Here is an 11,917-nt window from a genome sequence, read left to right as displayed (position 1 = left end):
GTTCCAAACCAATGAGCCAGTCTTATTCAACTATCAGTAGGTGCTGCTGTATACCTGATTTGTCATTCACCTTAAAAAGTAAAACTCAAAAAAAAAAATTATTAATAAATTTTACTTTAGAAATATTTGGGTGAATTTATTTTAATAACCACAAAAATAATTTTAAATCTAAACCGTTTAAGTTAAAAAAAAAAAAAAATCAGATTGAAACCGGTCCAGAACCAGAGGTATATGGATATGGATGACGATTATTTTGGATAAACAAACTATAATGGTTAATGGTTGTCTTGTGATTTTCAAAAGCACCTCTTTTTTTTTTTTTTTATCAGATTTCAAAAGCACCTTTGGTTATTAAAAAAAAAAGTGAGGAATATCTGAGTACATATGCACGTGTAATTCGTATATTTTTATTAGTTTTAAAAAAAAATTAATTCATTGATTAAAAAAACTGAAAATTTTGGAAAATTAAAAATTGTAAAAAAAAATTAAATAAAATTTTATTTAGAGTTAGGATGAGTTCAAATTAAAAGTCCAATTAAGTTTATTTAAATTTGAGTAAAAAATTTAAGGATTTGTTTGAATTTTCTAATAAAAAAAGAAAAGGTCTTTACCTGGGCCGGTTCGCAAGGCCGAGCCAGAGGTGGGCTATGGGTTCGGTGTTAGGAAGTTGGAAGCCATTTCTATTATCTGCCGCTACCCGCTAGCCAACCTAGCCCTCATCGCTCGAAAGGGGGGAAGAAGAAGACGAGAAAACATCCACAGTCCAGAACAGTCCACCATAAGAACACAGAATTTTCCCGCCAATACAAAATTCTAAGCTTCTTTTGTGCAATCTCTAATCTCTACATGCAACAGAAACAAGTACCAGGCTTTTTCTATTTTGCAATGGGAAGCAAGTAAATGAAGACGATAATGGAAGCTAAAAGGATAAGAAGAAGTAGTAGTAGAAAGCCGCTATCAGACTGCACTAATTCAATCCATTCTATAAAACCATCTCTTTCTTCATCAACGTCTACCAAAAACTCCTCTTCTCATATCAAATCCAGTAAGTTCTTACCCGCAAATTCTGAGACTACCGAACAAAGCGAAACCCAAGCGAAATCAACATCTGGATCCACCGCCACTGGACAAATTGGCAACCACTCATTAAAATCTAGTAACATTTCTCTTACAGTCGCTTCCACGCCTTCCCGGGATTCAAAACCTTCTTCTCTTGCTGGTATTTTTCTGTTATCTTCTTTGATTTGGAGTTCGATTTCTAGGTGGTTCTCAATTGGGATTTCTGATTTTAGTTTCATTATTTGTTTGTTTTGTTACTAATTTGGCCACATTATTAAGCTATTAGGTTTTGGTAATGCGGCATTTTTTTTTCTCGGAATCGCGTTTGATAGGTGTTATTTGATGTGTCTGTAGTGTGCATTGGGGATGAATAGCTATGGGAAATGGATTTATTGCATTGGGAATTATACGTTTAAACCATTATTGTTTAATTTATAGTCTTTTAGGTATTGTTTAAATTGCAGTTCCAAGTCATGTTTGAAATTGGATGGTCTGTTTCCAGGATCTCCATTTGAGATAGAAACGAGTTTTGAAGTGATATTGTGCTTGTTTTCTATGTCTGATTCTAGGATAGTTTCTAGTCTTGTCGTTCACTTTGCCTTTTTCTCTGTATTTATCTTCCATTTTTTTCCCTGATGAGTGGGTTTTTGAATTTGACCTGAGATCAGGTACTGCTAGTCATGAGGTTTCTGAGCCTTGTTCAGTTTACAGTCGGAGAGAATCTATAGATAAGAGGAAGAGTAAAGGGAAGGCAGTTGCTGTGCCTATGAGTTGCTTTTCTTCTGTAAAGAATCAATTTACTAGGTAAACATTCCTCACCTTGCTTCTTGTCTTTCCTAGGCTCCTCCTCCAATCCAAACACAACAAAAAGAAAAATAAGCAACTTAAGTGGCAGAAGGGTGAATTTATGGTGAATTTATATCAATGCAGCTTTCATATGAAATGGAAGTGCTGGTCCTGTCAAACTAGTGATCAGCATGTATTTATGGTAACTATATTTCAGGCTGATGAGGAAAGTATCATTTGAAATTCTTTTTGTGGAATATAATGTGACGCTCACTCTAACAAGCATCTCACTTGGTAAAATGGACATTAAATTTTGGCTCTTTATGGGCTTGTTGGGATGTTGATGAGTGGTGGCTTTGAGCAACCTGCTATGAATAATGAATTGATAGTTTAAAACTTTTGAATTTCTTGCAAACTAGACTTTGATAGTTCCATTAGATATGTCTTTTCTAGTTTATATATTCTACCAACTCGAACAAGTTTTGATCTCCCTTCAAACTAGTCATCATCCTACATTTATGTAAATTATATTTCAGGCTGATGAGAAAATTATCATATAACATTTTTTTTATGGAGTCTAATGCAATGCTCAATCTTAACAAGCATCTCACCTGGTGAAATGGGCGTTGAATTTGGCTCTTTATGGCTTTTTGGGATGTTGATGAGTGGTGGCTTTGAGCAACCTTTTATGAATAATGAATTGATAGTTTAAAACTTTTGAAGTATGTATAAACTAGACTTTGATAGTTTTAGTCCATTAGATATGTTTTTTTTTAAATTTTCTACTTTCTACCAACTCAAACAATTTTTCATCTCCTTTTAAATATAGGCAAATAAAATCCAAAGGAACAAAAAACAAGGCCAAGAAAGCTGAAACGGGCCTTTCCTTTTAATTCATTTTGTTTTTTTTTTCTTCTTTCTCCTTTTGCTTTCCTAGCTTATTAAGCATTCGTATATCAGTAGATCCTCTGTCCAGATTTTTTTGAGTTCTTTGACTTCTAACTGGTTGAATACAAGTATTAAGGGCCTTGAAAATGATAATAATGGCTTCTAATCATCAGAAAGGTTAGCAACTGGAGTAGAATTTTCTGCTTAACATTATTCTCAAGTAATGAATACAGAACAGTGCCATTTTATTTATCTACATACAACATGTTGCTTTGTCTTTAGTTTGCTATGTACTTCTTTGTCGATCCTATCCCTGGAGATTTTCTAGATTGGTGGAACCAAATATTCTGGTCTTGCCTTGTGTAGGGATGAAATGAATGAAGGTAGAACAACCAGGCTATCCAAATCCTGTACAGTGCCTTACAAAAAGGTATGGAGAATTTTTGTTTTCTATATTCTTACCGATTTTGCTATTGCAGTTTCTCATTTTTATCTCTGGATTTAAGCGTCTTTTTGCCATTATTAATCAAATTACTATAAGTTGCTTATCTTGAAAATTTCATAGGATGAATTTCTTGTCTATCCCAGTTTATGTTGATTGATTTATCTGTGCTTAATGCACCTGCAATGTGTGATATATTGGCATGACTGCGTGCTTTAGCTAATTTTAGCCTCTAAAATCCGGGTTACATAACTTGTATTACTAGGAAGTGTCTTTGCATAACTGCAAGGTGCAGTGGGAGCCATGTGAGGACCAGAGCTGCACCAACCCTAATTTTCTTCTTTAAAAATATAGTCTTAATAAATAGATTTTCAGGAAAAAAATTGTAATATGACCTTTTGGAAAATTTATAGCTCACTAATATTAACCTATAAATTTATGGGCCTTTAATAGAGATGCGTAGCAATATCCAACTTAGTTTGTTATCTGGTTGTGTTTAATGTCATGAATTTTGTAATAGACATTGAAATGTTCAATTAATAAGTAGTCAAAGCATATTTAAAGATTTCAAATATTTAAGTGTTTTCGTTTGCAACTTTTTTTTTCACATCATTTATGTGAAAATATCTAAAATATCTCAAAATTTGTGATGGTTATTTTTTTACTAATAGTTCAGAATGAATTGTACTTGTACAATACAGTATAATGGCTTTTTTGTTTCTGCAAGTCAACCTCCTCAAAGTTTATCATCTATTTCCGCCACTGGCAAGCTGATTTCCAGACACTTATATTTTCTCCCCTATGGGTATAATCAGGCTTAATGCCTGCTTAGGTGGTGACCTTTGTACCACTTTGTACTTTGCAAAATTTCTTCATCTTAAAAAGAATCAACTGTGTTTTTTGCTGAAACTGGGACACTCTAGCAAATTAGCAATTTGTATTATTGTTGAATTTTTTAGTGTTCTGTTCCATGTTGCATCATATTATGTCAGATGGTGATATTCTCTGTTTAAACCAACTTCGTGTCTGCACTTAATATTAACAGTTGTCTTGTATACTTTCAAGTTTCAACCTCGCCAATCTCCATGATGTTACTGCAGAAAAGACGTCAGACTACCCCCAAGGAAGATGTTGCAAATCATGGCCTGACACAGGATTTTATTGAGCAGCAAAGAGCTTACTTCGCTGAAATTGATGCCTTTGATCTTCCTGAGGAGGAAGTTGCTTCAATTGATGACTTGGACTGAACGAATGCGAAACAAAGTATGCTTCTGGATCGCAAACTAGGCACCATAACTCTGAGTTTTTCTCTCTATAGTTGATAATATTTTAGTTGATATATTCTCGTGTAATGACCATTCACCGCCTAACCAATCATACAATGAAGTGCTTGATCCTGGCTGTTGTAGTCTAATGTGCATGGAGAAATATTATTTCTTTTGAGTAGCAAAGAGAGTATGCTTTCCTCTCTTTAGATGATAGACATTATACAGTTATGGATAATAATTTCTTCCAAACACACTAATGCACTAGTAAATTTTGATTCCCACATTCATACATGGAAGAGAAAAGGCTGTAATACATCCAATTGCCAGCCAATTGAATTTCAATTAACTTTTCTGCAATTTTTTCTTACTTCACCCTGTTTTCCTGTGAGGGGCTTAATGTTGCTCATCTTAACCATAGCTTTAGCAAAGTCTTTGAAAAAATCATGAGGATTACTTGCATATCTTCTAACAAGGAAATCTGCAGAACTGCCATTGAAGAGTTCTTGATCTGAATGAAGAAGACCCTTCCCTTGCAACAGGTGCTTGTAGTACAGATTATCAAAACAAGCTGGAGTATGCCGATCAAGGGGTGCAAGAACATTGTCTCTCCCACTTCTTGGGCAAATCCGCCGCAATGACTTGGCAAAGGAGGGATCAATATTCGAATCATTGTAGATATGCCCTCGAAAGGTTGCGCATCTGGCCAGGCCTATGGTGTGGGAACCTGCCATCCAGGTAAGTTGAAATTTCAGGATGCATATTTTTAAATAAGCTTGTTGAAAAGAATCATGAAAGGCTAACCAGGACTTAACCTGAAAGAGCCACCAAGTTCCTTAAAGAGAGCCCCTGTGCAGAGAAGCTTGTTATGAGGGCACTTAGATTAAAAGTAGCTGGAGGTATAGAACTATTTGCAAGTGCCCTGCTTGCTGTGAGAGAATCTCTTCTTCCCAACCTAACCTTCCAAGAAGGACCCCCAAACTGCACAGGCCAAAAAAAAAAAAACACATCCACCCATTTTGGTTATGTACTCTGAGAAGGTAAATCTCCTACCGTAACATATGCAACTCACATAAACAACCGAGTCTCGAGCCGCCAGGGCGACGATATCAGCGCAAGACACAACACCAGGACAAGCTTTTTCTACCTTAGCTTTGATGTGATCAATGACACTGAATCCTCTGATGGAGTTATTGTTAACAACAGCAGTTTTCTCTCCTATGAAGGTGGCATTATCATCTAACAGGATCGATCCGTCGCAGCCCTGTAATGATTACGACATAAGTACTATGATCACATAAAGCTGAGTACGTAAAAAGCAGAAACATGCTTACATTAACAAAGCAGTCATGAAAATGCAATCTGAGCAATGATGCCCCCATGCGAGGTTCCTTTTTTATTGCTGCTGCTACTCCTGCATGAATGATAGATAAAGCTTTTGGGCACGTAGACGAGTAATAATTCACAGATAGGTTGCCATATGCCACGGCAGATGTACATGCAGCAACCAAAGAAAGCAACAGAAAGTTCTGAAAGGCCATGAAAATTTCTGTTATTTAACAATCAATATACTGATATTGTAGTTCTTATAAAACATTGCTTTGTATCCCCAAGAGAAGAAAAAAAAAAGTGTTGAGTCAAGTATAATCCAATAAAATGTAGATTGCACATCTTTTTCATAAGGGCAAATCACTTTTTAGTCCCTGAATTATATTATAATTAACAATTCATGTCCTTTTATTTTTAAAAGTTAATAATTTACTCCTTAAATTTTAAATTTGTCCAACTTAACGTTATTATATCTAAAAGGACAGTTGGTAAAAAGGAAATGAGCAAATTACCTTTCCTAAATTAAGATTCTCCACCCCTTCCTATTCATGTTGGTGGGAGCAATATATACAAGTGCAAACAAATGCATACACAGATACTAATTTCAGTACTTGAAAAATATTTATGATTACTTTCATGTTCAAAAATATAAGCAAGTTTCAAATTATATGCTTGTATTACTTGTTAAAGTTTGTTTTTTAATTCTTTTATAGTTTGAATTAATAATTAGTTTTTTCTCTTGCCTTAATAAATGGATAGGACTAATACGTGTAGGATGGGATAAAAAAAAAGACTAAACTATTGACTTTTAAAAATAAAAGGATATATGTGAATTATAATATAACTTAAGGACTAAAAGATAATTTGTCCATTTCATAATCTAGTAGTATCTAATTGAATTAATAGAGTACTTAAAAAGGGATAGCTCAGCATTATTTAGAGTCATTTTCAGAGAAATGTTTGAGTCACATTTAGAGTCAAAAGAATCAAAAGAGAAAACTGTCTTTATCTCTTTCTTCTCTTTCTCTTTAAGCTAAAAACCTTCCTATCTTTTTGAAGTTTCTGATCTTAGTGATCATGCACATTTCCCTCCATTATTGTGCTTGTCTTTTCTTTGATATATCGCGTAGGTTTATATGTTATCTTCCATGAGAAAGGGTCCATGCAGATTCCTCTCCAGGGAACCTTTCTATGGACTGTCGTTTAGACGATTTATTTGCAAGAAAATAATTTAAATTAATCATTATAAAAGTATATATAATTTTAAAATAATAATTTTTTTTAAATTAATAAATAAAATTGATAGAAAAGAAATCTGTTGAATTGATTTTGTGGAATAGTGATTAAGGAAAAGGAAAGAGTTGCTTACAAGAATTGCTTATGATAGCCTTTCAAGGGAGGCATCAAATTGGATGTTCTATCATTGCTGAAAGCATCTTTTCGTCCCTGAATATATAAAGTGAATAAAATGAGATCGGATTTGAGCAAAAACTTTATAAAAGTCCAAGAAAAAGTTACGATTTCATAACATATAAAATTATTTAAATTAAAGAATTAATTCATAAAAAAAATATATCATAACATATTCCATACTTTTCCATGAAATACAAGAAAAATATATTCTTTTGGATTTTGGAGCTCAACAGCTCTTTTCTTCAATCTTTACTACATCTCTTTTCTCTCTCTCCGTTTTTTGTCTTTTCTTGATAACTTTCATGACTATGAGGTTTTTCCAAATGTGACTTTGAATCTCTTTCTTTTTGGGTTGTAGCTCAACAGCTCTTTTATTCTCTAGTTGCTTCATCTATTTTTTCTCCCTCTTCTTCTTCCTTTCCATTTTTCTTTTTCAACTTTTATGACTATGAAAGTTTTTTAGATCCAGATTTGAATGTTGAAGTACTCATATATATATATATAGGAGGCATCCTACTGAGTATTTTTACTTATTTTGCAAGTCTCATGTAAATCTAAGAGCTATAAATTCTATTTTCAATTAAAGAGAAATGATAATTGTTATTAGGATCATATACATTTACCAATTACAATTATTAAATCGTTATACTTTTATAAAATTAAAGTTTTAAATTTGAAGTTAAGAGTATCAAGTGACTTTTCAAATAAAAATCAAGAGTGAAATGATGGATTTAACATTTAATTTTTTTTTAAGAGAAGAGGATTATTGAAGATGAATAGCATCAAGTTGAAATCATCAATCATGAAAAATTATTCTTTGAAATTAGGGTTTTGGATCTTATGACAAGTTAAGCAAGTAAATTTAAAATTATTCTTTGAAAAATTAAGGTGTTGGATCTTACTATAAGTTAAGCAAGTACGTAACTTTGCCATTTGAATCTTTCAACATAAATAATGTGATGTGTTTCCAGCATTTTCAGATCATTATCAAACTACATATTACTATTTTTATTATAGTAGCCATATTTCATAATTGAAATCACTTAAAATTTATGTAATTCCTTTTGTTTTTTATATAGAATATGCATATATATGATTACTGCTACCAAAATCATTTGTTGGATCTTGGATTAGTAGCCTAATAATTTGTGGGTTTTTTTTTTAAATGTGGTTTTATTTTCAGGTCTGTGAATGATATTGCTTATATTTTAATAATATCGGCTCATTTTAAGTCAGGTCAAAAAATTTGAATTCATATTCTTTCTCCTTGTATAATTTTTTTAATCACTTTGAATTAACGATATTTTTCTCCCTTTCAAAAAACAATTGGTGTAATCATTATTGTGTTTAGTAGCTGTAGGTATTTTGTTTTCTGCCAATCATATTCCTCTATCATTGAAAACAAAAGTCCAGTTATCTCAGTCTCTTTTAAAAAAATATAAATGCATAAAGGAATTTTTAGCATAATATGATAATTGTTTTTATGATTACAATGAAAATAATTAATAAAAATAAAAACTCAGTTTACCTTTTTAATGTTTTCATGTTATTAAAATTGCCTATAAAAAAATTGATTTTTCAGTAAATAAAAATTATATAATCTGAAAATATATTTTTTTAATTATCATAATAACAAAATTAAAAAGAAATTGATTATAATATAATGGCAGGGAGTGATATGATTGTTTAACAAAAACTTTAATCAATGAGAAGAATATAATATATATTGGGATAAGCTTCTTCATTGAACACTTGGACCACTCAATTTAATTGGGATTTCACAGCTTAAAATCTTTATTCTTTTCTTAATTTGATATTAGTATTAATTATTAAATAACTTTCTCAATTACCCATTTAATTATAGCTAAATTGATTGAATTTTAATATTATAAGCAATAATTCAAATACCATTATTTAAAGATTATGAGTATCATTTTAATATTTTTATATAAATAATAATGACCCACAGAATTAAAATTACCAATTTGAGGTTTTGGCCCAAAGTCCTTATGCCTAAGTTTATATATGGGCTTGCAGGGCTTTCCATTTCTTTTTTCTTTTTTTTTTTTTTTTTCATTTGAAAAGGATTTTTTGAGAAACAAAGCCTAATATCTTGCATAATCTATTAATGTAGGGAATTATAATAAAATAAATCAAGTCATCATTGAATTTATTAACCAATTAACATTGAAATTGAGTTTAATGTATTATATATCTACCTTTTATTGCTCTTTCCACTTATGATTAATAAGCATTTCATTGTGATTCATTGAGCTTTCACCACTTGCTTTTCACTATTTTTCCTCACAAAAATGAGTACATAGGATGGTATGGTTGAGCATGTATCTTGTAATAAAAATCAAGTTGAAAATTTAAACCCTATCTGCTACTTTTTACTTTTAAATTTTTAAATTTTTAAAATTAAAAGATAATTATAAATCAACAAGTATTTAGTGCACCGATAGATTCGTTATACTCTTAAGTAGTGAATTCAAATTTGACTTTCGAAGACGATATTTTACAAAAAGCATTTACGAATATTAATAAATTATTTTTTTATAAACTGTAAAATGGATACAGTTAAATAAATAATTTTCAAGATAAGACTCCATTGAACATAATTCCAAGCTTGAGGATTTATCTCTATTGGAATCCCATTAGCTAATTATATCATAAGAATTCATTATGAGAAATGACAATATACTGGCTGTCAACATATTACAACCTTCCTCTTCTATCAGTCTTTCTTGTACTCTCTAGAAGGCTTTAATTTCTCTTTTGATAACAATCTCAAAACCCTTAATCTGATGTTTGATTCAAACATATCCATAGAAAAGCTAACTGGATTTTAGATAGTCTTAAAAATGGAGATTTCATAGGGTCGAGGATTAATTTTGTTATTTTGATTCTGATTTTGTTTGTTTGTTTTTTTTTTTTTTCATTTCTTTTGTAAACTTTAGTGAATCTCTTGGTTTTGTTTTTGATTGTTATGTTGGTTCTAATTTTATACATCCAGTATCGGTTTAGTATAATTTACCTTAAGTTGAATGATCTGAGAGTCTAATAATCAGATGTAGTTAAATTTATTATTCTAATTATTTTCCTGATTTTATGAATATATTTATTAGGATTTATTTTAATAGAGCACAAAAGAGCCGTTTTTTATTTTTTTTATTTTATCAAAGATCTATTGGAGAGTTAAATGTGATATTCGACATTATTAGAAAATAACTCTAATTAGAGCCACTTCTTTTTCTCACGCATCAAAGATAAGAACAAAGAGAAAAATACAAAATAAAGGTTAAGACATATTCTTCAATAGAATTATGAATTATGTAGATAATAACCTACCTATCACCTTCAAACATAGATTAGCCAACAGCCAATGAACTAAAAGAAATTTTATGTCTTGTCTTAATTTGCAACCAAATGTAGTGCGCCTGCTGTAGCAACATGCTGCTTCCAGTTAACTTGACATAATTTTTTACTCCATTGTTGGTTAATAAACATAATCAAGTAAATATATATACCTTTTTACTATTGATTTTACCCAATTTAATGTAAGTGTGTGAATTGAGTTGGTTTCTTGTTTTGGACTTTTATCAAACATCATTGGAGAGCCACTCAATGCTTAAGAGACCAATATTCATTGATAGGGACCCCTTCTAATAATTAGACTTTTATTGGACACCACCTTCGCCAAAGAGCCTTATCATCACACTGCAATCTTTCACTTGTGGAGCTTTTAGGCCTATTGTGACAAACAATTTGTCTCATACTCAAATGGACAAATCATACATATAGTTTATTTTTCAAACTTTTTCTTAATTAATTAGCACAGTGGACAGGGGACCCCACCCTCCCAACTATAAGGTAGTCCTAATGGCTTTTGCAAACCCTAGCTACTTCTCACTGAAATTGCTGTTTTTGATAATTAATAAAGTAAGATATTAATGGGAAACCATGAATGAGATGTCATAGAAAATAATTGGTCTCAAAGGCAATGATTATTTATAAAATTGACAAGAAAATTAAAGCATATAGAGACATACTCTTATTATTATTGTATTTCTTCCCAATATCATCAACAGAAGCAAACCAATAGTAGAATGAGACAAAACCATCCTTTCAAAAGGATTCCAATTTGGTATTATCATAAGAAAATGCTATGGATGATGGGACTCTCTCCTTCAGCTTAATAAGGAACCAATAAATAATCCTCGTTACTGATTAGAAGCAGTTTTATAATTACACTAAATTTAATTAAGTAAAAAAATATATATATTAATGCAATTTTCCATTGTAAGTCCACTTTTCTCTTATTTTTTTGTGAATCATAATTTTCATAATTTTAAGAATTGATTATTTTACCCGCAAATACATAATAATACCGATTTTATTTATATTTTTAAATTTTTTTTTTTAAATATATCATAGGATTTAAAATTTAGGGTTTAGAGTTTAAATTTATAAAAAATTACATTTTATGTGTTGCATATATAAAGTAAGAGCTCATATTATAGGGCAGGGTTAGTTGTGAATGAGACCTACCAATCACCAACTTAAAGACAAATTGATGGATGGAAATTGGGTGCTAGAATTGAATCTAGCTAGGTTTATACAATTTGGGTGTATTGCATTGGCCTACTAGCTTTTCTGTTATTCTTTTGATTAGGAAAAAATCAACATCTTCACATTAAAAATTGAGAATATGATTGGTTGGTATCTATCTTCT

The 11,917-nt window shown here is 31.0% G+C and overlaps 2 protein-coding genes across 9 annotated transcripts; one reads left to right on the top strand and one right to left on the bottom strand.

Moving 5' to 3' along the window:
- Positions 1–696: 696 nt before the first annotated feature.
- On the top strand, positions 697–5,457 carry LOC110624421 (putative protein TPRXL). Of its 7 annotated transcripts, none has more exons than XR_006352238.1 (5): positions 697–1,219; positions 1,728–1,863; positions 3,100–3,163; positions 4,221–4,438; positions 4,983–5,457. XR_006352238.1 is itself a non-coding variant. In XM_021769547.2 (5 exons), the coding sequence occupies exons 1-4, from the start codon at positions 901–903 to the stop codon at positions 4,420–4,422; spliced, it is 666 nt and encodes a 221-aa protein (XP_021625239.1). In that variant the 5' UTR covers positions 698–900; the 3' UTR covers positions 4,423–4,438; positions 4,983–5,457. The 7 variants fall into 7 exon arrangements, 5 of the variants coding, with proteins under 5 accessions (XP_021625241.1, XP_021625240.1, XP_021625239.1 ...); XR_006352239.1 differs by having other exon boundaries at positions 4,928–5,457; XM_021769547.2 differs by having other exon boundaries at positions 698–1,219; positions 4,276–4,438.
- On the bottom strand, positions 4,600–5,981 carry LOC110624420 (peroxidase P7). Of its 2 annotated transcripts, none has more exons than XM_021769543.2 (4): positions 5,775–5,981; positions 5,513–5,704; positions 5,256–5,421; positions 4,600–5,167 (listed from the first exon to the last, which is right to left on the bottom strand). In XM_021769543.2, the coding sequence occupies exons 1-4, from the start codon at positions 5,979–5,981 to the stop codon at positions 4,782–4,784; spliced, it is 951 nt and encodes a 316-aa protein (XP_021625235.1). In that variant the 3' UTR covers positions 4,600–4,781. The 2 variants fall into 2 exon arrangements, with proteins under 2 accessions (XP_021625235.1, XP_021625236.1); XM_021769544.2 differs by having other exon boundaries at positions 5,588–5,704.
- Positions 5,982–11,917: the final 5,936 nt, after the last annotated feature.

The sequence above is a fragment of the Manihot esculenta genome, chromosome 10, assembly GCF_001659605.2.
Source record: "Manihot esculenta cultivar AM560-2 chromosome 10, M.esculenta_v8, whole genome shotgun sequence".
In the NCBI taxonomy this organism is placed as follows: Eukaryota; Viridiplantae; Streptophyta; class Magnoliopsida; order Malpighiales; family Euphorbiaceae; genus Manihot; species Manihot esculenta.
This window is presented reverse-complemented; position numbering and strand designations above follow the sequence as displayed.